General features: G+C 44.6%; 1 protein-coding gene and 2 long non-coding RNA genes across 8 annotated transcripts in view; 2 read left to right on the top strand and 1 right to left on the bottom strand.

Annotated features, from left to right (window-relative positions):
- Nucleotides 1-88: 88 nt before the first annotated feature.
- LOC139805877 (uncharacterized) lies at nucleotides 89-18,275 on the top strand. Of its 4 annotated transcripts, none has more exons than XR_011730033.1 (4): nucleotides 89-741; nucleotides 868-959; nucleotides 4,526-5,178; nucleotides 5,234-8,064. It is a non-coding gene; the product is annotated as an uncharacterized lncRNA (long non-coding RNA). The 4 variants fall into 4 exon arrangements; XR_011730034.1 differs by having other exon boundaries at nucleotides 90-539; XR_011730035.1 differs by lacking the exons at nucleotides 4,526-5,178; nucleotides 5,234-8,064 and adding an exon at nucleotides 1,301-1,762 and having other exon boundaries at nucleotides 98-741.
- LOC139805876 (uncharacterized) lies at nucleotides 8,012-20,497 on the bottom strand. The gene is made up of 2 exons (XR_011730032.1): nucleotides 20,359-20,497; nucleotides 8,012-8,559 (listed from the first exon to the last, which is right to left on the bottom strand). It is a non-coding gene; the product is annotated as an uncharacterized lncRNA (long non-coding RNA).
- The window catches only part of NUFIP2 (nuclear FMR1 interacting protein 2), a 22,124-nt gene continuing 15,543 nt past the window's right edge, over nucleotides 20,117-26,697 (top strand). For 2 of the 3 annotated variants that reach the window (XM_071764783.1, XM_071764782.1), the window contains exons 1-2: nucleotides 20,118-20,458; nucleotides 23,275-24,984. In XM_071764783.1, coding sequence (XP_071620884.1) covers nucleotides 20,278-20,458; nucleotides 23,275-24,984 — 1,891 coding nt within the window. In that variant the 5' untranslated portion in view covers nucleotides 20,118-20,277. Of the gene's footprint in view, nucleotides 20,459-23,274; nucleotides 24,985-26,697 lie in introns of all 3 variants that reach the window. The other variant, XM_071764784.1, reaches the window with a different exon arrangement.

Here is a 26,697-nt window from a genome sequence, read left to right as displayed (position 1 = left end):
GGTGGTTGGGGGGAGGAGGAGGGGCCGGGGGCGGCCGTGAGGGCCCGTGTGAGGCGGTGGTGTGAGGGGCAGTCAGGGGTTGCCGGGGCAAATGGCGGGTGAGATTTTAGGGTTAGGAGGCGCTGAGGGAAAGGAGGGACTGAAGGCTGTAGTGGGGGGAAGAAGGTTTGTGGGGTCCCCGAGGGCCGTGAGAGGGGCCTGAGGGAGAAGATGGTGGGTCGGGGGTGTTGCTGAGGGAGGAAGGGTTGAAGGGGAATGTGGAAACTGAGGAAAAGAGTGGGGAAGCTTCGTTGGGCGCTGTGGGGCGGAGTGGGAGAAGGAGGACTTGGGGACGCGTAAGGTTGGGCCTGAACACGGGTGGAGAGATGAGGAATGAGGACAAGGGAGAGGCCTGGGGGCAGGTGGGAGCTTGTTGGGGGCAGGTGTGGCAGAGGAGGGTGGTTTGGGGGCAGGCCAGTTGGGGGTGAGGAGATCTGGCTGAGTGGAGCTGCCTTTCTGGCCAGGAGCAGCTCAGCTACAGGCGATAACCCCAGGAGGTGGTAGGTGTCTCCTTGTGCTAACCCTTGTGCAACTGGCCTAACCAAATGGGTGCATTTCAGACTGGCTGCCCTTGGCCAAACTGTATCCGGTTTACAGCCAGGAGAGGGAAAACAAAAAACAAAACCACCCAAAAAACTAATGGACTGAGAATATGCCCCCCAGGGCTCTGGTCTTGGATCTTGGTGGTGGGTTTTGAACTTGGTAGGTTGTTGAGCCTTTGTGTGCTTTGGTATCTCCATCTATGAACTAGAGATAACAGTTGGCTTCATGCAGGGATTAATTATCAGGTCTTGTAGTCACGTATTTGTTTATTTGTTTTTGCTATAGATTACAGCTGGAGGAATTCTAAACAGTCCACCTCTCCTTGCCATGGTGTTTAAGCTCATTGTGCTCCTGTCTGAACAGAGGAAATTGCTGAGGTCAGTCTCCCTTGTGTTTATAGTTGCTTTCCCTTTCTTCTGAATGGGGGCAAGGAATCATCAAAATAACAATTTGTACTGACATCCTGATAATAAATTAATAGAAACAGTTACATAAGACATAAAGTTTGTAAAAGGTGCATTTGTAGGGGCTCCTTCTCCTTTTAAATTCAGGATTAGATCTGAAGGGACAGTGTTCTCAGTTATAAAGTACTCTGCAAATATTCATGGTTTTGAGGTGTACCCAATAGGATACAATACAATTCTTCAAATCCAGTGTCACCAAGGCTGTTGAAATAAAGCAAGAAAATCGAACTTCCTTCCTATTTTCCCATAAACAGGTATTTCTTTCCATAAGAAGGCTCTGCATCCAGCAGGCATAGAGGGTGGTGCTGGATACTGTTGATCTGAACTTTGCACTTCCATGTATACAAGCAGAGCTACTGGGGACTGTTTAACCTGGAACGGGGGAAACCTGAGGAAAGTTGAGAACAGAGGTTGGCCATAATAGTTATGGACCACATCTAGTGTTTTGCAAACTTGTGACACAGTGGTCTGATACTTTGCCTTTTCAAATCCCAATAGGAACAATAAAACAAATGTGAATCACTTGAAACATATGTCATTGAAAGTATTGGGAGAGGCAAACTAAAGGTTTATCTGATTATCTCAACCTTGAAGTTGGCAGCTATGACAGGAAACTTGGTTTCATTCATCTGCCAAAGATATTTGTAGAGTATCTTTTGACAAGTTAAAAGGAATTTCTGTAATGGCACAAAAATAAAACCATCCTCTTTCTGAAACTACGATTTCTGTCTTCTAAAATAATATGGGTTTGGAGACAGGCTTCTGGGGAAATTTAGGACATACTTTAAAGGTAAATATTTGTATTTTCAGATGTTAGAACAGTGGTGTTTAGCACAAATCCACTCAGCATGGGCTATCAATATAAATTTGTTTCTGTACTTGTTTTGTGGAATTAGTGGGTATAATTTGCTTTTGCAGGTGGGAGAATTAAATGGAACAGGAAGTGATCTCCCCATAGGGTCATAAGGTGGAATTGAGAGACACGTGCTTTCAAATCTTGATCTTGTACTTCTTCCTAAAGACAAATTGCCTTTAAAGTTTATGAATAATGAGAGTAAAAGCTTCAGTTAGTGAGTTCTGCAGAGCTAACCTGGCAAACTCCAGCAGAGAGTCTGGGCCTCAGGTCTTTGTGTTCCACATGTAGAAAGATAACAACAGGTCTGGGTAAAAATTCTTAGACTCTCTAATGGTGGCTGCATAAAAAAGCAAGTAATGCTTTATCTTAACAATCAAGTATTTTACTTAAAATGCTAGATGTGCATTAGATCTTTATTCAATGACTGCTTAAAAAATAAATAGTATCACCTGTGTATTGAAGGTTTAGAAAAAGTCCATATGAAATTCTGAGGGACCAGACAGTATAAAAACCGATGTTTACAGGCCCCAGCTAAACTGGACACATTTAGCATGTTTTTCTAGCCCTCTACTATTAGGCATGCTCTTGCTGCCTTCTCAGATGATCATAGTAAGCATCTAGAAAAGTAAATGAGTTTAGCTTAGTTTCCTAGTTTCCTGATGCAAATTTGGTTCATTTAAAGCAGAACAAAACAGGTTTATGTATGTCTGTCTCTGGGATTAGCACCAGTTTATCTATCAGATAGCTCTACCCTAAGTTAATTCCATCTGAAGGAGGTGCCAGAACATCAATAAATAAAAATTACAAATTGCCTAGCGGTTCAGCTGACAGGCAGAACTGGTTTCAGCACATTGTTCCCAATGTTCTTCCATGGACCTGGTCCTGGGGTAGACCCATACAACATTCCAGCAGAGACAGGACCTTTAAGAGAGCATGCATCAGCACTCCATAATATTGTAGGGGAGGAAGTAGAGAACAATACAATGTCCAACGGAAACTGTGGCAAGAATTTATTCAAGGCAGATTGTAATTATTCAAGCTGGGAGTTTGGCCAGGGCATTGGGGTTAACACCCCTACTTCTTTAGAAGTGTCATAGTTTATTTTTTTTAATGACTTTAAGTGATGAGAAGCTTGGCTTTCTGTCTCAGCAGAATGACAACACCCCTAGAAGTATAAACTTCTTGCAGCAATGCAAAGGTGCTGGTTCAGAACTAATTCAGAGGAGTGATGGGGCCTAGTACAGTAATCATTGCTTTATAAATACTTCCAGTAGATAAGGAAGATAAGAGTGTGATTAGGGCAGGGTTTCAGCTGCTGTAATCACAGTCATACCTTCCTTAGCCTTTAGTCCATGTGCTACTTTAATCTAACCTTTTTTTAAGCAAACAGTTGTAAATTGTTGTAAATAAGTTGTAGAACTTGAACCAATGAAATTTGGTTACTAATTATGATAACAGTTATGAACTGCAGTTGTCGATGCTTTTCTTTTAGGAAATTTGTCACTGTAGAAACAGAATGTAATTTAGCCAATTTATAGATTTTTTTTATTTTTTTAAAAAATTCTTTCCTGGCACTGGGATTTTTAGAATGTGTTATTTTTATGGCTTATGTACTGATGTAGAACCTAACTTTTAGCTTGTTCTCTGTTTGCAAAGAAGATAAGCACTCGTGTGTTTTAGTGTGTGACTGTGAAACACGCAAATGAGGAATTATTTTGCTTTTACTAGCTTGTGAAATCTGCTGTCATTCCTACAAGTGTAGTTTAGGACATTAGTATGGGTTACAAGGTTATACAGGAAAAACATGTTCTGGAGAAAGGCTGATCAAAATAGGAAGCCTCTCCTAGGTCATTGTAATCTGTTTTTTTATCAAAGAGATAAACACTTGGGCACATTTGCTGGGATGGAGGTAGCGTGTCCAACAGTGTCCCTTTGACAGTTGTGTTTTAATGACAAAAATTAAGCAATGCTGATGTTATTACATAACTGCTTTTGTATTATATGACAGCAATAATAATACTTCACTCTTCTCCTTTACCTTTATTAGATAAACATACATCTTCCTTGGTGTGCACTTATGATTGTCCCATGAGTCAAGGGAGTGGCTTTATCTATTAAGAAATGGGGAAACAGAGGCACCAGAAGAGGTAGCACTTACCAAGGTCATATGGGAAGTTGGTGTCGGAGGCATAGACAGAATTTCAGCCTTCTGACTGGTCCACTCTACCCTCTGGGCAACCAGACAAAAGTGGAAAAGTGGCTTGCAGTGTGAGTCAACAGCTTTTCCTTCCTCAGCAACTGCCATGCTGGGCAATTACAAATAAATGCCAGTAGTTCATTTCCACTTGAGTCAAACAGATTTCCAAGGGACTCTAGGTAGGGATGTCCTCTGCTGGAGAGGGTTTTTAAATGGATCATTGCAAAGGTTTTGCTTTGAAATCTTTTTAGAACTTGAAAAAAAAATCTTTTTGCCAAGTGTATATTTCCTCTGATTACCTTTATGATCTTTTGTTGCCCAGGGACACCCAGGAATTCTTTCTACCCTTCTTTGCAAGGGAATAGCAATAAGCTGATTAAGCTGTTATTTTTCAAATGTGTTTTGTTTGTTTGTTTTTATGCATAGTTTATAGCATGTAGGAGAAATGAACTGATGGCTGGAATGGGCAGCAAGGATCAGTATTGTGAAGGCCTTGACCTTGAGGAGTGACTGATGGGAAGAAGCAGCATGAAAGGCTGAAAGGCTTGGCTCTGGTCCTTGGATGGATGGATGGATGTATAAGAAGAGGCCTTTGGCAGAGAAGGGTGAAGGGTGACTAATAATGTGAAACTGGGAGGAAACTCATTATAGTTATGCAATCTCCAGGTGGTTTTCTTTCTCTGTGAGAAGACATCTTTTGTTAGTTGTCTGTCTCACTGGCATTCGCTTCTCATGCTGTCTTCTATTCAGAAGTCTTAAAGAATTCTTTCTCTGCTTGACTTAGCTTAATCTAGCTTCACAGCAATGAGACTACAACAGCACCTTTCTTTGTTCTGCCTCTACAGAATTTCTTTTAGATTTACTTTGCATCTTCCCTTTCTGATTGGATCGTTCTGGCAAAACAGAGAAACTTTTTCCACTGTCATGCACTCTGTCCCCGTATCTCACTTGTTCCATGGTTTTCTGTGTCATTCTTGCTGCACTTCCAAAGCTTTCATGGGCAAGCTCTACTGATTTTTGCTGTAGCAGTTCAGGGTGTTGCTGTTTCCTGTCCTAGGCCTTCTCCACGTTTCTCTCCCGTAACAGGCAGCAGAAGAGAGTTTGTGATGTACCTGACCTGATGGGTAATAGTAGTCAGATGTCTTAGCTCAAACCCAGGCTTAACAATCCTGTGGGTACATTGGCCTTTGTGCTAGCTTGGCTGGTGCACAGATGTGTGTTTACACCTGCTGCCCCTGGTATAGGGATGTAGCCTCTAGAAGAGCATCTTGCTGAAGGTGATGATTTAAACTGCTGGAGCAAGAGCTGATGGAAATCTGAGAATCCTTAAATTCTGTATGGGGGCTTCTCAAGTGATCTGCAGTGAACAGTCCTGCTCTTGACACCACCTGAATCTCAATCTTCCATTTTATAGGTAAAACAACACGTTTTGTGTTGTTGTAAACATTCTCCCAGGAACTGATTCTCATTAATAATCTGTAAAACAGTTGCAAAAACGAAGCCTTGCTCTTCAGCAATTCCGCACTCACCTGTCTCTGAGACATTGTGTTCCATTCTTGAATAAGACTCTAGACCAGAAAAAGAGTTAGGCTGCATACAGATTAACAGATCTGTTGCTAGTATCTCTGGCTACTGCAGCATGACTCACCCGTCAGTGCTTGTCAGTGTCTGCTGTGACCTCATTGAAAGCTTCAACATCTCATGTGCGAAGGCAGGTTGTAATCCAGTGTGGGAATCCTTAAATAGGTGGAGGATGAAGTTCTGAAGCTGGGATAATGCATTGCATCATAAACACCCCCCTGGAAATGAAATTTGCTCTCAACAGAAATATTCTTTCAGATTTCTGAGGTTCTCTTCGTGCTAAATCTGCCTTTCCCATGCTTCTATTAAAGAGCTCCAGACAGCAAGAAACATCAGTGCTGGTGGAGAACTTAAAAGTAGATGGGATAGGCCAGAGAGGAGATGCTTTGTTATTTGCAAGGGCAAAAAAGAGCTGATAGCTTCTTTTTATTTATCACAACTTCTAGAGGCTTTTTCCTCTTAGTTTTTTTTTTTTCCTTGTGTCGGTACATAAGGAAGTCAGTACATGTCACCCTGCTTCTGGTATGCAAGGTGAGGGAGATATGCAAGAAAAAAAGAGGGGATATAATAAAGGGAGTGAATGGGTGAATTAGCTTGTGGTACCTTACATGTGTAACTTAGATATGTAGTGTGATGATGAGACAAAAAGTGGGAGGCAAGAGTAGTTTAGAAATCAGATGGTTCACTTCAGCTGGTGCTTGCTGAGTAAACATGAAGCTTGTGCTCAGTGCCTCTACCCCATTCCTATGGGCTGTTAAACACTAACAGATACTACCAGTGCTGCTCAGTCTAAACTGAGCCAGCTGCTGGCATTTTCATTGCAGAATCCACATCTGCTACCACACACACCAGAAGCTATCATCCTCTTACCTGCTTCAGAGGAAACTTCTAGTCTCAAAGCACAAGGCTGGTATTGTCCCACAGATATCTGCTGCCACTTGGATGCCTGGCTGAAAGTGTAATTCCTGGCCACTGGTACAGTTGCTGTCCTTAGGATATGTGAATGTTTGTTCCTGTTTGCCATAGGTGGTTTCTGTTTAGGGCAAAGTTTTCAGTGTCAGCTTGGCAGCTTCATCCATAAGTAGCAACAGTTGCTGCCTCTTGGCTTCCCCAGGCCAATGTCCTCAAAGCTCCTGCTGGCTCTGATGAGGAACCCAGAGCCTGGCACCCAGTGAGTGAGCAAGGATCTTTCAAAAGGTCTCTGCTTCAGTGGATCACTGTGCAGTCCCCTAATTATTGTGGCAGTAGCTTATTATGTAGCACTTACTTAGAAAAATAAAGTGTCTGGTATGGCAGGGCAGAAAGACACCCTGCTTCTAAAGATGTGCTTGTCCTGATGACAGTAAGGGATCATCCTTAGGAAATGCAATTACCTGGCAAGCTTGTTCTCTTGGCCTTTGCCTGAGGTGTGTGGTAGTATAGTTTCTGCAACCCTTAAATATTTTTTTTTAAACCAGGAACATGGATTTTATTTGGGGCGAGCAAAGATCCTGTCCTGCACATATTCCTTTAATGAAGACATAGAAGGTTGTAGAGCTGAGACATGCATGTGATTTGTAAAAAGGAAATAGGCAACCTTAGGCCTTTGCATTCATGATTCTTTACCACAAAGATCAGTCAGATACTATTGTGTTTTGTCTTTTTGTAAATCCAGGGTGAAATAAATAAGTTGATGGCTCTGTCCAGTTTCCAGTAGAGATGTGCACATACTCTGAAATAGTTCTAGAAATTGATTTGTCTCTGCTGCTCTTTACCCAGAGGCCAAGGCCTAAATGATGTGTTGGGACTGAGCATGCTTTCCTTGGATGGTGGGCATGCAGCATGAAACACTCGTGGACAAGAGATGGAAGCCCCATAGCAGTGCTCTCCATGCTGCCTTAAGCTGTGGGTGAGCTAAATGATTGATCCAGAATTTGAAGTCCTTTGGCTTGATTAACATCTTAATTTTTACTATCTTGGCAGACTTTTCTTTCCCTTATTAACGTATACCTTGGGTTCTAGTAGGATCCTGCTCTTGCATCAACATCAAACCTCAGTGCTGCTCCCTGTGTTCAGCTGGAAATGGACAGCCACCATTTGTGACCGCCTGAATATCCTGAGTCACCGATTACCAGCTGGCGTGTGTGCTGCAGTTTTCATTTCTTCTGTTACGACTGCACTCCCTAGAGGAGACTTGGAACTATTGCAGTCGTCAGCTAAAGGGCATTAATGCACTTGTCTGGATCCACACAATTGGTGGGTGACCTCTGACTACGCCTATGGGTGAGCTGCCTGTGATTTGTTACTGTATGCCTGGCATTTCCATACCGGAAAATAGAACAGGTGTAGGGATATTTTAAAATGTGTTTTCTTTATATTTACTAGTAAAATATATGCGTTGTGGAGATGGGGGTGTCTTCATTTAAATAATTGGTAGAGAGAAGTGGTGATTCCACTAGTGCTTTCACAGTAAGATAAATTGTGAGAAATTGAATTAAATCCAAAGTTCTAGACAAGTGATGAAAAGGTAAACTAGTCAGCTCCCTGCACTGGAAAGCTCTGCTAGCAGGAAGCATGGGTCCAGCATGCAGGAGCTGACAGGTTATCTGTTCTCCCCGCTCTGTCAGACACTTTATTTTGCTGTGCTTGTTATCCTGCTATGCAGTGTCCCAAAGCAAGGCTGCTAAAGCTCAGCAGAGAAAGAAGGCAACATGTTGCTCTGTTAGTTCATCTCACCAAAATGTTCTCATTATGTAATGCTTGCTGCTGTCTTGTGCATAGCTCTGGGCGAAGCTGAAACACAAACCACTTCATTGAGTTTTTTGACCCAACAGGTCTTGACATACTTCTGCTGGACATGTCTCTGTGCTTCGTCTGAACTGCAGAGGTTCCATTCTGTCCTGCCAAAAAACCATTATATTAAACAGTATTATTCTTCCTGTTATTTCCACCCATTGACTGAAAAGTTAAATTCTTGCTAAACCAATTAAGAGGCACATATTATATTAAATATCACATATCACATTAGTTTACATAAATTAAGTACTTAATTTATAGAGAGTGATGCTCTCTAAATCAAATCTTTGTTTGCAACAGGTTGCTGGTGTTTGTCTGGGACAGTCCATCCTGTTAGCAGGCAGTGATTCTTCTGCAGAGAAGTTGGTTTTGCTGACTCATTAAAACAGGTCCAAGTTTCATCAGTAGAGTAGAGAGTGGCTCACCTTAAGGAGCAGGATATATGTTTTGGTGTGAGAACTCTTAAGAATCTGTAGAAGGAAGGGGAGGGGTGGAATGAGATGCACCTGGAAGCCTGACTTGATGAAATTCTGTCTCTTCTTGCAGCATGAGGGGCTTGCCCCAGCTGGGATAATACTATTAATAGTCGTGTGCCTGTCTGAAGTGTCTTGGTAAGACATGCACTATAGCTGAAGACAGCAGTAGTCCTAAGGGGAGTTTTCTGGGGAGGAATGGCTGACAGTCTTGCATATACAGTTACTTGCTTGTTCTTCCTTTATAGATCTGCCTCATCCATCCCTAAACACACCAGTTTCAGTATGTTCCTTTTGTCTTATTTACCTCGTATTTCCTATCCTTCAAGCTATTTTTTTTATCTTTGGGTTTATTTCTATTAAATCCAGTTGCTCTGGCTTCTACCCTGCCTGTGCTTTGCACCTGCTGTATAGCCTCAGCAAGCTTGACAAGCTAGAGAAAACAACTGTCTAGACCTGGCACCTTCTGGGTGATGCCCTGGATGTGCCCCAGAGCTCCCAGGCATTGGTCTCTATTCAGAACAACGTGTTGCTATGCAAGTGGTTACTTTCTGCTTCCACAGTTACATGCACCCAACTTCTCAGCAGGCGCTAGCCTAATGTTTATTGATCTTTTGCAAAGGTCTGATGCTAAGGAAGATTGATAAATATCCGATGTTTTTGTGGACTCAAAATTGCACCTGACTCAAAATTGCACTCCTAGTGAGTGATGCAAATGGAGACTGAGGGAGCCCACAGAATAAATAGCACCTTCTGCAGACCTAGAAACAAGGCAGGCTGGAAGACAGCAATGAAAAGGTCTTACAGAGCCTCTGTATCCCAGCAGAGCTCAGGAAGATGTGTTACATCACAGTAAAATGATGAGAAATCAAATCTTGGTGTAAAGAGTTCTATGGCATAGGAAGGGCAGAGAAGCCTTAGTGCAAAGTCACAAGCCATTCTCAGTCACAGTTATAGCCCTTGTTGCCTTAGGCAAACATAGAGCCTGTCAGCGTCCTGCAGCTTACAGTACAGAGATGTGACCAAAATAGCTTCACACTTTACAATTTGGCTAAAAATAGCTTGCAGGTCAGCTTTTTTCTTAAAGGTAGTGGTGACGGTGAGAGAACACTGACTGCTCCTCAGTGAAGGTAGAACTGGGTAACTAAAGGAGGGACAGCAGTAGTCTAATTAGCTACTTCCTTGAGGACAGAGAGGTGATAAGGAGTGGGAAGAGGCTGAGGAGAGGCAGCAAGAGAGATGGACGGAACCATCAGAGGCCTGGGCAGGCCCTCTGCCAGTGTCCGTGAGGCTTTGCATAGATACCTTTTCCCTGGGGATTTATTTCCATGATGTTTAAGAGGCATCACTCTGCCCATTTCTGTCTCATCATGGTCTTTGTCAGGATGTGTCACTGGACTGGCTGGCCAGCCAACAGCAGCATGTTTCTTGCTCCTCATTTCCAGACAGTGACCACAGCCCATGACCTCACCTCTGGCCAATGGGCTATAACTGTGGCAATGTCAAGTGTGTTTTGCTGTAGCCACTGGACCAGTTGATTTTTTTACAGCAAGGTTTGCATTTGAAGAAATCTGTCTTGCCCTTAATTCTAGCAGGATTTGAATATTTGGTTTTGGGCTAAACAAACAAACAAAAAAGGCTATTTTAATGGGTCTGATTTTCTGCTGTTGTAAAGCATTAGATTTTACCAAAGGAGCAAAGCTGCTCACCATGATCCTCAGAATTTTAGTCTCTGTTGTGTATGCTAACTCTGGATGTGGAGACAAGCCTGAGCCAAGTTTGGAAGTTAAGTGCCTGGTTTGAAATGTTATGGGAATCTAATGTAGGTTATGAGAGGTTTGCCATGCCTGCAGTGCCTGTGCTGCTGAGGGAAGTGTACTGCAGCAGGCTGTGCTAGCAAGAATTTCCTTTGTGCTGCAGGTTTCATGCCTAGTGATTTTTATGGTGCTGAAAGAGAGGAAGGAGGTGACAAAATTGTGAAAAATTGAAGCCAAGTCATTACTGTCAGGCGAGGACAGAGTCCTGCAGCCAGTCAGATGTGACAGAACACGCTTGCTGATTCTGCTACCAGGAAGCTTGAGAGAAATGTGACTGACTGATAGCAGTGCGCATGTGCCTCTGGAGGAAGGCTATCTGTGAGCTCTTGCAGTGCTTTTCTCTGCCCAGCAACATCATTGCTTCTTTTCCTTGCATTCTGCTTAAGTAGCTGTTCTGCATTTATGATCTGATCTATTCTTCATATAGGGCCATCCTCACACTGAGCCATCGTCACTGCAGCAGCAGTTATCTGAGACGAAGGACTGGTAGGGCCTCAGGTTTGCTTTGAGCAAGCACTGTAAATAAGGCAAAAAGCACTATATTTCCTGTGTTCTTATACTAGTGTGAGCACCTAGTATCACCAGCCCTAGTCTCTACCTATGCAAAATGGCTCCTGTGGCCTTGGAAGAGGGACACTTCAGCCAAATTGAGTATGGAGAGAATTATGTGCAAGAACAGCTCACTAAAGGATTTGATTTGACACACAGCTAAGATCAGCTGGAAGACTGCTGCCAATAAAATAAAATAAAATAAAATAAAATTAAAAAAAAAAAAAAAAAAAAAAAAGGAAGCTCTGCATCCCTAGCTGTGTGCTTGTAGTGTATTTTGGAGCTATAGGCCACGGTGATTGCAGACTGTTGTTAGAATACTTTATAGTTAAAATCAGCTCTGTATCACTCCCATGGCCGTTTAGCACAATCACTTCTGAGCACTGCAGTACGGCTATCACCTGTTCCTTCCTTCCATTCAGTGAGAGTTGCTCCCTGGTCTGCCCTGCCCAGCTTACAAATGTAGCTCATCGGCCTCAGCTTCTTTGCAAACAAGCTGCGTAGGTAATAGGAGGAGGAGGCAGCTCAGCAACCTGCCCATCCCAGCCACTCATAAAGGCTTCGTGCTTCTTCGGCTCTCGGGAGTTATTTGCCACGTGAATCGTGTGGGTATAAAACTTTGTTGTTTCCTGAAACGCTCTCTCTGCCCTTTGCAGCAGGAGGTCATTTCCCAGTAGGGAAAAAACAGGCTGTAGATGTGGTGGGCAGTCAGCTTGTCACTTGGATATGATCCAGAGCTGATTAGTTTGGGCGCAGCAGTGCTGCTAACACAGGCAGAATGTACCCGGACTGGCTCCTGGCTCCATAGCACAGATCTCACCGTGCTGCTCCCCACCGTCCCCGCAGTGCTGTGCTAGCCCTGGTCCCTCTGCTTGCCTGTGCTGGCATGCCCACTACAAACCATAATTTGCACCCGGTGCTGCCAGCCTGTGTCTTGATTGCTGGCAAACCCTCCCAAAGCAAATAGTGATTTGCCTGGCTGCGCTGACTCAGCTATGCTGAAGGCAGGAATTGGAGCTAAATCCAGTCAGTAAAGTCTATATGTAAGGAATAATCTTCCATAGCACATCCTGAGGCATTCCAAAGGAACTTGACCCTGTCCCAGGAAGTGCAGTGAAGTGCATTAGGCAAGGAGGTCGATGCAGGAGCCATTTAATCTCTCAAGACCAGTGGCCCTATTGTTGTAAGTGCTGGGGGTTTTCTTCTCCTGCCTGCAATTACCAGCTAGTAACTGGGAATTCAGAGGAATCTGGGCTGTCTTTAGGAAGTGAGTACCTACTCCTTGCCTCCTCTCAGGAAGCAAGGTCCTTCATTACAACCTGTCATGGCAAGGGGCTCACAGATAAGGAGGAAGGGCAGGAAACCTGCCAGGCTTCAGTTCTTTAGCAATTATAAATATTTTCTGTAGTCCTACCACTGTGAGTCAGCATTTCTAGAGCCTAGACTTGTTTACCTCAGCAATCGGTGAGATGGTACTAGGTAGGTGGGGTGTGGAGGTATGTGGGGTGTATGTTTGAGATGAGAAACCCTTGGCCAGACACAAGTGGGGAAATTACCAACTGTTTTTCCAAAACAGGACTAACAGGGACAAAGGACTGAATATCCTGAGCTATAGCTACAGTGGAGCCATTTGCAGGGTAAGGAGTTTCCTACTGTCATTAAGGGAATCAGAACTTCACAAAGCTGTGTATATTGTGCTGTCTTTGTTCACTGAAAGATAAATAATAATAATTTTTAAAAAGACTCTGCAAATATATTATTAGTTTAGATTATCAGTATAGTAGGTTAAAGTTAACACTTCCTGCCTCAAGCAGTTGTGGGTTTATTTTGCATTGGCTTGGCCAGACTGGCTGTGTGGCAGGAAGGCTCCCAAAATTGCACAGGTACCAGACCAAATGCTGAGGATTCTATTCAGAGCCCATACCTACACTGGATTTAGGAACATGAGCCATGGGGTATCTTGTATCGCCACAGGCAAGCTTTTTGCCTGTTCCTGGCTGGCTCTTGTGGCAAGGGAGGCAATACCTAAAACAGCATAAAATATTTTAGATCTGCAACCTCAGTTCTGCAAAGGTATTTATTTTGGAAATTCTAGTTTCCATAGCAATATATGGCTGTTATCTCTCATCTCTCTCCTGCTACTCCAATCTTAGCAGCCATTAGATAAATTATCAGTGAGGCAAACCTTAGTATTTTTTTTTATCTTGAGTGGTTTTATGTATGTACATTCCTTAGTGAATCAGAGGCAGTTAGTCAAGGATTGACTCATATCCTTTCCTGGGGCCGACATGAGGTCTATTGCAGTGTAAAGATATAATGAAGTATGAATATTATTAATTGTACTTGGTGAATGAATTCCTAGGCTATTTTCCAGTAGAGTAGGGGTCTTATATCTGGAATTCTGATTCAATTCTAGATTAGTTGTTTATTTTGTGTCTTTAGATTTTAGTTGTGTTTCACTATAGCTTCATTAGGATACAAGATTCTTGCTCCATACATGTAGTTAATAAACTCCTTTGTAAGGGTTGATGTCTTGCTATGCAGCTGCTGTTCTCCACCCCAGAGGTGAGTCCTGGACACAGTTGCCCTTCCCATTGTTAACAGTGATCATGGCTCATTCATTCATTCATTCTCTTTCAGTATGTACAAAAAAGAAGCAGTTTGTTAAGAAAACAAAACAAGCTTTTTTTTCTGGTTTTTTTTGTTGTTGTTGTTGTTGTGTTTATTTGTTTCCTGGTACATCTTGTCTTCCTGGTCAAGGAACTACTAGTCTTGCTGGAATAGTTATGCAGGTTGGAATGTAAAAATCCCAGACTTAACCCTGCAGCAAAGATGTAGAGATGATTTATTCTGATGCTGTAGTTTGCCTTTTAAGGAGATGGTTTAGTGAATTCTTTTGCCTATATGAACTGTATCTCCACCTGGGGAGCTGTGCCAGAATAGCTGTTCCACAAACCCTTTGCTGCAAACAATGGCCTTTGTCCTGTAATTCAGTCCTCATGAGTAGGCAAGCAGTGAACAAAACTGTGTGGGAGAACAAGAGTGGCACTGTGGACTGGATTCCAAGGTAAGGAAATAAGGCTAAAGATGAGGTGAGAGTTAGCCTTTGACTGTTTTCTGCAGTGTATTTGGTGCCTAAAATACCTGAATTTATAAGTTAGAGCATAGATCCACTAAGTTGAGGATGCAAGAACCCTTCTGTGCAATCTAGTTGTTAACAGGCATCTGCTGCACAGTGACCATTGCTTGCCTTGCTAGTCACTAAAGGTGTCTCTGGTGCCTCCCTGTCCAGATAGAACCACCCATCAACTGTCTTACTTATATTCTTCAGATTATATAGGTTTTATGATGAGATGCGCCCTACTTCTGTTTGAGTTCCCCAGGTGCTGGATACCCAGCAGAAATCATGTCTGAATCCTAAGATAGAGAAGCTCACCTCTGCCCTGAAGAATGGTAGATTATAATCCTTATAAAACATCTATCCTAGGTGTTAAATATTTACTTTTAGCTGAATTATGCCCATCCTTTGAGAATACTTATAATACTTTGCTCCCCACAGTGTTGCAGGTCAATGAATTCCATATATATTTCATGCAAAGCATTAAAAAGTTGTTGCTTATCTTTTCCCCCCTTCATGTTCTGATGTTTCTGTTTTGAGATAAGGTGAACAAAAGTTCTCAAACTGCTATCTCTAGGCAATGCATTTTGCAATACCTTCACAATGGACTTTTTGATTCACTCCCTCAGAGGTGAATGGTCCCAGTCTCTAGTTTTCCTTCACACAAGGTCTCTTCTCAGTCCCTAATCTTTTAGTCAACTGTCATTGCCCCATGTCACATAAAGAAGCAGCCATTATAGTAATAACTCAAATAATAACCCTTCCAGAGTCTATTCTGCCAATGCCAGGCATTGTTAGGTTGGAGACCCTGAGTCCAAACACAAGTATATATGTCCCCTCCTGCCAGACATGCCCAATGCATATTTTTTTAAATTCTTTTTTTTATTTTAATCCTTGTTTCAAAGTAAAAACTGATTAGTATCCAAATGGAATGAGAATGAAATGTAAGTGGCTAGCAACCTTGTGACTGTTGTGTTGTATAACGAGATAAAAAGTGCTTGGGATTTGTGGATTGAGCTTTTTCTCATTTGTCTTCCAGAGGTCAAAGTCTACTGCAAGCAGTGGCTGACACAATCCCCCATGTAAATCAGGCCAGACTGCCTGCATGGCAGCTCCTGAACAGCAGGGCAGTTTTTGCAAGAGCACCTTGGTAGGTGTTTGTGCAGATTTTCTCTGTGATCCTAAGAAATCAGGAGGAGATCCAGAACTGTCTAAAGGAACAGAGGATTCTTTGAAATCCCAGATAAGTCATGAGGAGAGACTTGGCTGAGGCCAACCAGTGCTGCTGCTTGTATGTGTCCAAGAAGCTGCCTCCAGTTTATATGATTGCACTCTAGTAAACAATTTTTCATGCAGATATGGGCAGCACATGTTACTCATGCTCGTGTGAACACTTCAATGTGTTTTCAACAGGGGGTGTTCTTCAGATCTAGTTCTATTAAACAATGGATGTTGCCATCAGAAAGAAGTCCCACTGGTTACAGCCATTCTGTTAGATCTTGCTCTAAACACTTTGAACAGTGGTCACGCCATCTCTCTGCAGACACTCAAGGGGATTGACTCACAAGTATGAGCAAAATAAAATTAGATGGCTTAAGTGGCCACAACCCCAGCTGTGTCCCTGCTGCCCAGTTCCCAGAAGGGGACATCCCTGCAGCAGGGCTGGCTGTAGAAGGCAACTCCTGACTTGCTGTAATGACAGCCCATTCTAAAGGGCGTTGGTATTTGTCTTCTCAGTGAAACAGTTCAGGAAGCTTAACCAGAAAAAATATATGCACTTTTTCATCTGAAGAATCGCCTTTAATTCAGCTTCTTAAAGAGGCCCACAGAAGCACCAGTGCTGCTGTGAGGGCAGGGCAGAGGCAGGCAGACAGTGGAGGGATGACCTTCCCTTCTGGGAGCAGCTAGCCCTTACGTCAGTTTTGCTGCCTCACAAAACCATGCCCTGTGGTTATTTCTGGTGCTGTGCTGCCTTAATTTTCCAGAGGATGAATGAAGAATAATTACTGTTTGCTATAGCATTTGGAAATTAAGTTTTTAGAAAAAATAATCTAACTCAGCACGTCCAATTAGGTGGAAATGTTTAAATGGTTTGGGATGGGAAAGTCTGTGTCCACTGTATCTATTCTTACAATTCAATTAGGGGGTAAATCTTTTTTTGGCTGAATTTTCAGACCTCTAACCCAAAGTCTACTATCAAGCTGTCTCTAGAGGGAGAAGTCTTTAAAGAGACTGGCTTTGTATCTATAAATAATGTACACGGCAGAGTACAAAAATGGAGTCAGGGAGAGGTTCCACCTCACCTGAATATCAATGCAAAGGCAGTATGGTGAGCTTGGTGAGGCAGCTGTACCCCTTGTCAAGCAAGGAGCACTGTGCCCTCTTCATCCATGCTGATTAAACCACTTCTGAGATCAATCTTGCTCCAATATTACAATATCAATTGGGAAATCATGACTGCATTGTACTGAAAAACATTAGAGTTCAGTGGCCAAAATGCAGCAAGATTTGGAATAGTATAAGCATCTGCTTGAGTGCTTTCTTAGGCTGGATGTATTGGAATATAGAGCATTTTGCAACTCTGAACACTTGCTATGAATTAAAACACTGTGGCAAAAAATGTAAACAAATGCCACAAATACAAAGAATACTTTGTATAGAAGAACCCTTCCCTATATATTAAGGTAATTTTGATGTTTCCCAATTTTGAGTCTTAAAATGGGAGACAGACACAAGAAATGTTACAAAGCCTGCATTTTTCTTTTCACGGATTGTAGTTTCAGTTTTAACTTACCTTAAAACACTTAATGGAAATTAAATGCAATGTTTAAAAAAAGGATTGCCTTTGGAAGGAAATTATTTGCTCTTAGAATAATTGGAATAGATTCTCAGTTTAACTTAATTTTCATATGAATTCAAAATTCATCTCTGGCCAGACTCTCCAAGAAAACTTTCTCATGCTTTCTGTAGCAGCTGATTCATTCCTTGCTGTCTTCATTTTGCAGCCTTAATGGCAGGTTCTCTGAAAAGCCATCTACTTCAAAGCTTTACAAAATAAAGCTTTGAATCAATTGCTAAGCTAGAAATTATGCTGGTTGTACCCAGCTTTGTGCTTGGATGTGGGAATACTTGGCACGGGGTGTGGAATTCCAAGAAAATTTATCTCTTTCCTTTGTGAAAGACCCCAGCTGGCTTGCCAAACTGAAAGAGCAGTATGAAGGAAAACTGCTGCAGATGAGAAGGCACAGAAGTCTCTGTTTTTCCTTTTCCACAGAGAACACATCCCCAGCAACTGTTGAATATTCATGTGCAGTGTAACTGGTACAATCTTGTGCTGATGATGAGCTCAGGATGAAGTATTGCTTATGGAGACTGGATATCCCAGCATGGCAGGTAGGAGACACCAGGCCAGGGTGCAGCACTGCATGCTGGAGCTTGGAGGACCTTTAAAAGTTGTCTCTGCAGCAAGCATGGTGGTGACCCACCTTGCAGACGTGTGCAGTTGGCCACCTCATGGTGTGGGCTTGCAGTGTGATGCTTGTGCTTCATTGGCGAGGTGTTACTAGTTGCCAGGTGTTACAAGGTGATAGGCCGTGGGCTGTTTTAGTGTGGACTTCTAAAAATCTGTTTTTGCAAGCTTTAGATAATACTGACAACATGACACTTCTAAGCAGCAATGCAGTTGCTTTGTCTTTCTCAAAGAGACACCCCTTTGTATTTAGATTTCTGGTATTCATGTGTGCAGACTTGATTTGTCCATAATTGTTTGCTTTCTTCAGAGTCTTTTAAAATTTATGTCTTCCAGCCAGTTCCTTATATTAAAAATAAATTCTTCTAAGCCACCAATAAAATGTCAACTGTGATTAAGCTTGACTCCTCATTTTAAGACTTGTCTCCTAAGCATTGCGAGGTCACTCTCTGAGTCAGCGTTTGACAGCACCGTTATTCCTGAGAGCAGAGGTAAAGTCCAAAGTTCGTATTTGTTTGCTTAAATGGTTTTGCTGCATTTCAAATCACTTTGCATTGTGCTGAAAGAAATGTAAACTGCAGGGTGGGTTTGGCACAGAGCTCGTTTCAGGCATCTCAGATCTTGAAAAAATCCTATTAACGTCAAAGTAGGAAAAGTTTTACCTCTCGTGTGTTAAAGAGGACGGTGGAGTGGGAAGCTGTGCTTGATGAATAAACTTTCAACTATGTTCTGTTGAAATAAAACTTCAGAACCGTAAAATCTCCAGGCAAAGGTTCTGTCTTTTGTACAGCACCCAACAAAACAGAGCCAAAGTCTGATAGGACCTTCTGGACACAGAAACTTTATTAAATTTTTTTCCCTTTCTTAAAATACTAAGACAATATAGCAGGCCATGAAAGCTGCAAGTGCAGAGAAATGAGGAAATACTGTTTTTAAGACTTGTCTATGCAACCTGTTTATTCTTTTTGTACACATTAACCCCAGCAGTCTTTAATTACAAGATCACATTTTCTGTTGTCAATCTTCCTCCTTGATGGGTGCACGCTGAGAATTGGGAGGTTATTAATCACACTGGAGCAGTGAATGATTTAGAGCAGGACTCTACCTCTAGAATAGCTGTGTCAGTCTTGGGTCTCCTTCTCTGCCCATTTCCTACCCTCTTAATTAGCTTCTGCCGCGGTTCCTCACAGCTCTGCCTTCAGATTAACCCTGTGCTCCCTGGGTGCCCGTGAAGATATTTCCTTATGTTTGTGCTCTGCCTCAGTGCTGAGGAGGGAACTGGTGGCCAGAGAGGGGATCGGAGGGGAAGATCTTGCTCCTGCAGTGGAGCATGCTCCAAGCAGAGGCAGGAGTTCAGGTCATTTAGCTACCAAACACCCCACTGAACGTTGTCCAGTGGGGAATAGAGGTCTGAAGGGGTGCGAGGTACATTACACATTCTGGCAAGTTTCACCTTGTCTCCTCCCTTCCACTCTCAGGCTTTCCAACAACCTGTGATATTTTTTGTTAAACATCAGTCCGAACTTCCATTGCTTTTCTCAGAAGAGAGCAGCAGCGTTTGATTGAATCTCCTTTTCCCTCCCAGAGCTGACGCTGTGCCTGGGGACCAGGGGGCTCCGTTTCAGGCTGCGCCGCGGCCGGGCGGGCTGCGGGTGGAGCCCGGGAGCAGAGCGGGGCTCAGTGGGAGCCTCCGCGGCTCAACCGGGCGGTGTCTGCGGCCGCTCCCGAGCTCCCTGGGAATCCAAAGCCGGCACTTTACCGTATCCCTGCTCCACCTCCCTGACCAGACCCCCTCCAGCGTGGCCCTGTCCGACGTTATTCCAGTGACCCCAGCCTTCCACCGCTCCGCAGCGGGGCGCGGGTTATCCGCTCATTTGCGGTAAATCCAGGCTTTGTCCAGCCACCCTCCTCTTGGGTGACCCTGCGGGACCGCTCTCCGGGAAAGGGGGCTGCGGTGCCGGGCTGGGACCCACCCCGCTGCCGCGGAGGCGAAGGCGCGGGGCTGCTCGCCAGTGTAGGGCAGGAGATGCCTGCAGCGCCGTCCCTTTTTCTAGCACGGGGAGGAGGCAGCGAAGCCCACCCAGTCCTAAAGCCGCCCCGATCTCCAGCAGCGCAGCCTCACCTGCTGCTCCCCCATCACTCCCGCCCCGAGAGGTGGGAACCGGGCGCCCCCCCTAACCCCCGCCTCCCTCTCCTCTCCGCCGGCGTTTCCTTTTCCGCCGGGCGGCCGGGGCGGGGCGGAGCGGGCTGGGGGCGGTCGCGGCGGCCCGGCTCGCTGATTGCTGGGCGGGCGCTGCCAGTCCACCGCCTCCCCCGCGCCAGCCGCGTCCTAGCGCCGGAGCCGCACGGCCCAGCAGCGAGCGCCCAGCCCGGCCCGGCCCCACCAGCCGCCCCCCATGGAGGAGCAGCCTCACCACCACCATCACCACCATTACTATTACTACGGCCACCACCACCACCACCCGCAGAGCACCTACCTGCCGCCGTCCGACGGACGAGCCCAGCCCAAGCCGCCGCTCCGACACGAGCACAGGCACGGCGGCCCGCAGCACCAGGAGACGCCGAAGCGGAGAACAGGTCGGGGCGGGCGGCGGGCCGGGGCCTGTGACCTTCGCGGGGCGGTGGCGGCGGGGCCCTCCTCCTCTGCCTCCTCCTCCTCCCCCGGCCCGGCTGGAAGCTTCTCCGCCGTGCTGGGGCCGCTTCCTGTCCGCCATGTTGGGGCCGGCGCGGCTGCGGGAGCCGCGGGGCCCGGCGGCACTGCCGGGCACGTGGGGCCGGGCCGAGCCGAGCCCAGCCCGGGGGGGAAAGAGGGGAGGGGGGGGGTTAAGGGTGAGGCGCTGGTTAAAAATTGATGAGCGTAAAAATCAATGAGTCAGATAAGGCGGAGAGGCCCGGCCCGGCGGGAGCGGGAAGGCGGAGAGGGCCCGGCCCGGGGACCTTCGGCCGCCGCCCGTAGCTGCGGGGTGCTGGGGCTGCTCTCCGCGGGCCGGGCTGGTGAGGGGTTGGTAGAACCGGGGCCTACCGGCGCGGTAGCCGGGCCGCAGAGCCGTAGAGGCGGTGGCCGGGCAGCCCTTGCTGGGGCGGGGGGGTTGCTCAGGGGCAGCGCCGGAGCCTCCATCGCGCTTCTAGGGGGCTGCCTGTCTGCTGCGTGTCGGAGAAAAACAAACCCTTTTGAGGCGTGTGAGTTAAAACAACTGCGTAGTGACGAGAACGGTCAGAATACCGCGTACATTTAATTTTTTTTTTCCCTAGAAATTTCCCTTTACATAATGGGGCGGGAGGTGGGAAGGGGCCTGGCTGGCCCGGGAGCAGCAGGGGCAACGCTAAAATAAGTTACTGAGCAAAAATAAGTTTAGTCGTCATTTCAGCGTGTGCAGTGTGCCCGGGGTTCTAATATGCGCTTACTCTGACACTCCTCCCTTTCCAGCCACCAGACGGTTTGTGAAGTTGCCAAGTACTCTTCACCTCTGAATTTTTGCATCCTTTCGGTTTTTCAGTTGTGGGGGTTTTTTTCCCCTTCCCTAAATTTTTCTTCCTGCACTTCTGTGTCAAGTCCAGAGCCAGCCATCTGGGAGAAAACTCAGGCAGCTGAGTTGTGAATGCTTGAAAATTGGAACTAGAAACTGCTGACACACTGACTTAATGAAATGGATTTTGTTCTTCATTTTATTCTTTTGCTCCTCATCTGCAATGATCTTATGACCACTCTATTGTTTTGTTTCATTACTAAGTGGTGTCAGGGGCCTTGAGTCATACAAGGTCAGCTATAACATTTGGCTCTTGAGAAGGTTTTCTCTGCATGTTATTCTGAAATACTTGATTTTCAGTCCTTGCCTCAGCTGAGAATCATCATCCTATCAGTTTTCTCTGGGATTAAGCATTTATGGTTAAGAGAATATTCTCAACAGCATATTTCAAAGTTATAGTGGAAGTTGTGGTGGTAACAGATACTTGGGTGCAGTAAAATCCTCTTTGATGCTACTCATCAAGCTCAGTTGAGGAATTTCTGTAAAGAATCCTGCAAGGATTCCTTTTTTCCCAACTTGCACAGAACTTGAGCAGTTACATCTGCCAGACATCTGAGGCTCCAGGATGTGAGGATAACAATAATTTTTAGTTATGGCAGTTTAATTCAACATCATCGGCAACAACAAAACATTAATTTTCGTGCTGGACTTTTGCCCCCTTTTGTTCTTGGGAGGCTCCGTGGGTTGTACTGACTTCATGGCATCAGATGAAACCTTAGGTGGGCCCGTTGTTGCAGGAGATGTGAGGAAGAGCATGGGTGACTTGGAGGAGTGAGGGTAATGCTCCTTGGTCACCAGCTGGAGCGTATGCAGTGTGCTCTTTGCATCTCTCACTGAGACTTCAAGGCTTCACTTGGGGCATTGTAGCCAGGCTTCTTAAAAACAATAGCTCTCTGGCCAGAGATTTATTTTTTACAAAAATAAAAAAGTTGATGAAGATGAGGTAGTTCAGTCTAGACTGTCCTGGGCTTCCAACTCCACTAGAATTGCACTCTCAAGATTCACTTCAGAACCGTAAGGTCCAGCAATGAACTTCATTAGAGAAAGGAAAGTGAAATGTACAGCGTAATCTCATGATGGTGAGGAGTTGGAACCCTCAGCAAGTGCTTTATTTCTTGGCTCTTTAGCCAGTCCCAGACCTTCTGTGGACTCTGAAATACCCAGATTTCTCTGGGGTCAGGAGATCAGTTGCTGGAAGTGGTGGAAGGGTGATTGTGGGAATGTGTTTCTTCCCGGTTTTATCACTTTTACAATGCTAAGGAGCACGTGTAGGGAGGTGTTAGTTGCTATCTTAAAGTGAGAAGATGCAGTCACCCTTTCTTTCCTCTACTTCCCAACTGGGCTTGCATGTGTCCTTTTGGAAAGCTGCTTCTTTTTGAATATTTCTTTAGTAGAGGTGTTTTTTTGGAGAATGGAAAGGAGAGCTGCTGGAGTTGTAGGTCTGGAGCTGCTGGAGGTGACAGGAGTTGGCCCTTGTTCGTAGTATGGGTTCTGAACTTCTACAAATCTTGTAGCAAAGGCACCGGATCCCTCTGTCTTGAAGCATCCTGGGAATTTATTTTTTTCCTCTGTGTGACCTGGAAACAGTAGCTGATGAAATAGCTCTGCAGCTTGCCAGTAATCCTCAGTACGGTGTGTTATCCTTACATAGTTTGGGTATATTCTTTCCCTTTGTTTTGTTCCTTAATGTGCTTTCCAGCAAATAAGCATTTCCTTTTGTACATCAGAGACTAGATGTGTTCCTATTTTAAAATGTCTTCTTGAGGAAACTGGATATGTTTGGGGCTGATTACAGCTTTCTACCATCAGGAGTTTAGCATTTCACATTCTAATTCTTGCCTTTTGTTGTTTTTGGCTTTTTTCTAGGCTATGGAGAGCTAAATGGTAACGCAGGAGAAAGAGAAGTGTCATTAAAGGGCCTGTGCTCTGATGAAGCTACCACCCCAGGATCCAGGGTACCCAATGGTGGCCAGCAGCTTGTAGACACTAATGTGACCCCAAAGCAGACTGTGAAGGCCAGTGCTTTGGGGAAAGCTGGAATCAAACCCAAGAACTTCGTTCAGAAAAATAGCATGGACAAAAAGAATGAGAAGTCCTATGAAAACAAAATTAGAGAAAGCCAGCCCTCAGACAAGCCAGAAGGAGTGTCTATTCCAAACGGTGTGGTGGCCAATAATTCTGGCTACATCACTAATGGCTACGTAGGCAAAGGGGCTGACAATGATGGCAGTGGCTCTGAGAGTGGATATACTACGCCGAAAAAACGGAAAGGCAGGCGCAACAGTGCCAAGGGTTGTGAGAACTTGAATCTAGTACAGGACAAAATAATGCAACAGGAGGTCAGCGCACCATCCTTAAAACAGGAACCGGAGAGTTTCAAGCCTGATTATAGTGAACAAAAGGGGAACAGAATTGAAAATGCTAAGCCTGTTTGGAAATATGAGGCTGGGGCTGGTGGTGGAGCAGGCCGGGGAAAGCCTGGGCTTGGGGATGTGCAGCGAAAAAACTCTGATGCCAAACCTGGGATTAGCAAGAAGTTTGATGACCGGCCCAAAGGGAAACACTCATCGTCAGCTACGTCTAAAGAGGACTCATGGACCTTATTTAAACCACCCCCAGTTTTTCCAGTGGACAATAGCAGTGCTAAAATTGTTCCCAAAATAAGTTATGCAAGTAAAGTTAAAGAAAACCTCAACAAAGCAGCTCAAACCCCATCCACGTCGTCTTCGTCATCATCGTCATCTGCCGGGGAGACTCAGGCCCAAACATCAAGTCGACTGTCCCAAGTCCCCATGTCTGCTATGAAATCTGTGACTTCTGCTACCTTCTCAAATGGGCCAATTCTGGCAGGGACTGATGGAAGTGTCTATTCTCCAGGGACCCAGCCACTGCTCTCAACTGCTGCTAGTACTGTACCATCAACCTCCTCCGAGTCCGGACCCCAGGACATGAGTACAACATCAACAGCTCTTGAACAAAGGAAATCTAGCCTTTTTATCTACCCTTCAAATATGCAAACTGTGCTTCTGGGTACAGCGCAAGTCGATTTCCCATCACAGACCAATCAGCAAAACCTGGGAGATATCTTCCAGAATCAGTGGGGTTTATCTTTCATAAACGAGCCCAGCGCTGGACCTGAAACTGTTGCGGGGAAATCTGCGGATAATCAGTTAATGGAAGTGACATTTCAAGGGGAATATCCTGCTACTTTGGTTTCACAGTGTGCTGAAATCATTCCCTCAGGAACTGAACAACCTGTGTTTCCTAAGGCTTATGAGCTGGATAAACGGACTAGCCCTCAAATTCTTAGCTCTATTCTTAAGCCTGGGACTGCTGTTGAGGGTAGTGTCTTAGCTTTGGAGTCGCATCACACAGGTGACCTACAAAAGGCAGACACTGGTAGCCAAGGTGCTTTAGTGTTTCTTTCGAAAGACTATGAAGTAGAGAATCCTCTGGCCTCTCCTACGAACAATTTGCTAGCCTCCGCCAAAGAACAGAGGTACCAGAGAGGCCTAGAAAGGAAAGATAGCTGGGGTTCTTTTGACCTGAGGGCTGCTATTATATATCACACTAAAGGTAATGTCTTAACTTGCTGCCTAAGGGCATTCTCTTCTCTATTTTACTCTTAAGTGCAATTTTCTAACGTGATCTATCCCTTACAGCAATTCTGATAGTCCTAAAGATGAGCTTTCTGGTTGTATGTATCTAATGGCAATAACTGCTTAGGAAAGGGATTGAAATGGTTGTTTAATTAATGTTAAGAGGTTTTTGTTTCCCTATTCTGTGGACAAGCATAAGTGATATTTATAAGGGTGATACTTGGTGTGTTTTACATCTTAGTTACTACTGAACAAGCAGGACTTCCTAAGCCTCTCATCATTGGAAGGAGCTAAAGGTGTAGTTTCACCTGCTCTATTCCAGCTTTGCCAGGTGATATTCTGTTAGTGAAAAGGTTTCACAGCCTGTACTCACACCTCTACCACCAAAGTGTTGTAGCTTCTCTCCTGGGCAGATCAGGCCATGAAACCATGACTTTGAAGGAAGGAAAAAAATATGCCTACAGCTTTTCACAGTGTGATTTACTTTAATTTTTTTAAGCAAATCCCACACACTTTCCCCCTCCTTTTCTTGAATATGATGGCAATGGCAAGACAAATCTTTTCTTATTAACAGTTCTTTAAGCTGCAGATTGAATCCTCTCATTGTCTTTGTAGGCTGAATCTTTCAGATGATTTTATTTTCATTGAGTCCTTTGTAGTCCAGCTCCTTTTTTTCCTGTTGGTTTGTTGTTTTTTTGAGACTGGAATGACTCAAACATGGTACAGATGCTTTAAACTGGGAATGAAGAGAGGGAAGCCTGTGGGATGGCTTGCTTTCTGCTTCAGCCTCAGCCCCTGAAGCTCTGAGGTCTTGTGGCTGTTCTTGGCTTTCAGTCCTGGCTTGGTGTTAACAGAAGCCTGGTTGTGTGTTCCCTTTTGACATGGTGTTATTTGCCTACCCTTGATGAACACAGGAGCAGTTCCTTTTTAATCCTTCTCCCTTCACCTCTTACCTTGAAGGGAAAAAGGTGATCATCCATTTTTTGTTTACTGTTCTGCAAACACACATGGATAATGCCTTGTTCCTCTCTGCAGAGGGGTTAGTATTAGCCTGGATGAATTTCCTGTGTTTCAGCCCACTACAAAGTTCTTAAGTTATACAAACTCTGTATAATACACAGAAACTTAGATGCCTTCCTTAGCAAGCCCAGCCTTTTAAAAATACTAACTCGAAGTATTTTTTCCAGGTCATCTCAGTCTCAGGATGTTAACATTTTAAACTCTGGTATTCTTGAGAGCAGCATTCATCAGTTGATTTTATCTGGAAAATGGGAGTACCAGCTAGCATAGCATGGTGTGGAAGGGGAGGTCCTTGGCAATCCTTTTCTTCTGCAAATGTTCCCAAAACTTAAATTTCCCTCTTTTTTTTGTTTATATCAGCCTGAACTTTCTTACTGAAAAGGCACTCTGTATAGCTACAGCAAAGTCATCAGCTCTGCCCTTCACACTGGCTGTGTGAAAGACCCCAGTAAAACAGTAGTAACAATAGGAAAATAAAGAACACTCCCTTCCCACCTCCTTGTAAGGAGGTGTTAACTTCAAAGTCTGGCTGCTCCTTCTTCTAAACATTCAGCAGCAAGAATGGACACCTAAAGCACTTGTTAAACTACTGTGGTCTGCTTCTTTGCCTCTGCATGTGAATGAATGCCCTTTCACACCCTGGGGAGATGGGCTCTTCTGTACCCATTTA

This window comes from Heliangelus exortis, chromosome 21 (assembly GCF_036169615.1).
Source record: "Heliangelus exortis chromosome 21, bHelExo1.hap1, whole genome shotgun sequence".
NCBI classification, from domain to species: Eukaryota; Metazoa; Chordata; class Aves; order Apodiformes; family Trochilidae; genus Heliangelus; species Heliangelus exortis.
This window is presented reverse-complemented; position numbering and strand designations above follow the sequence as displayed.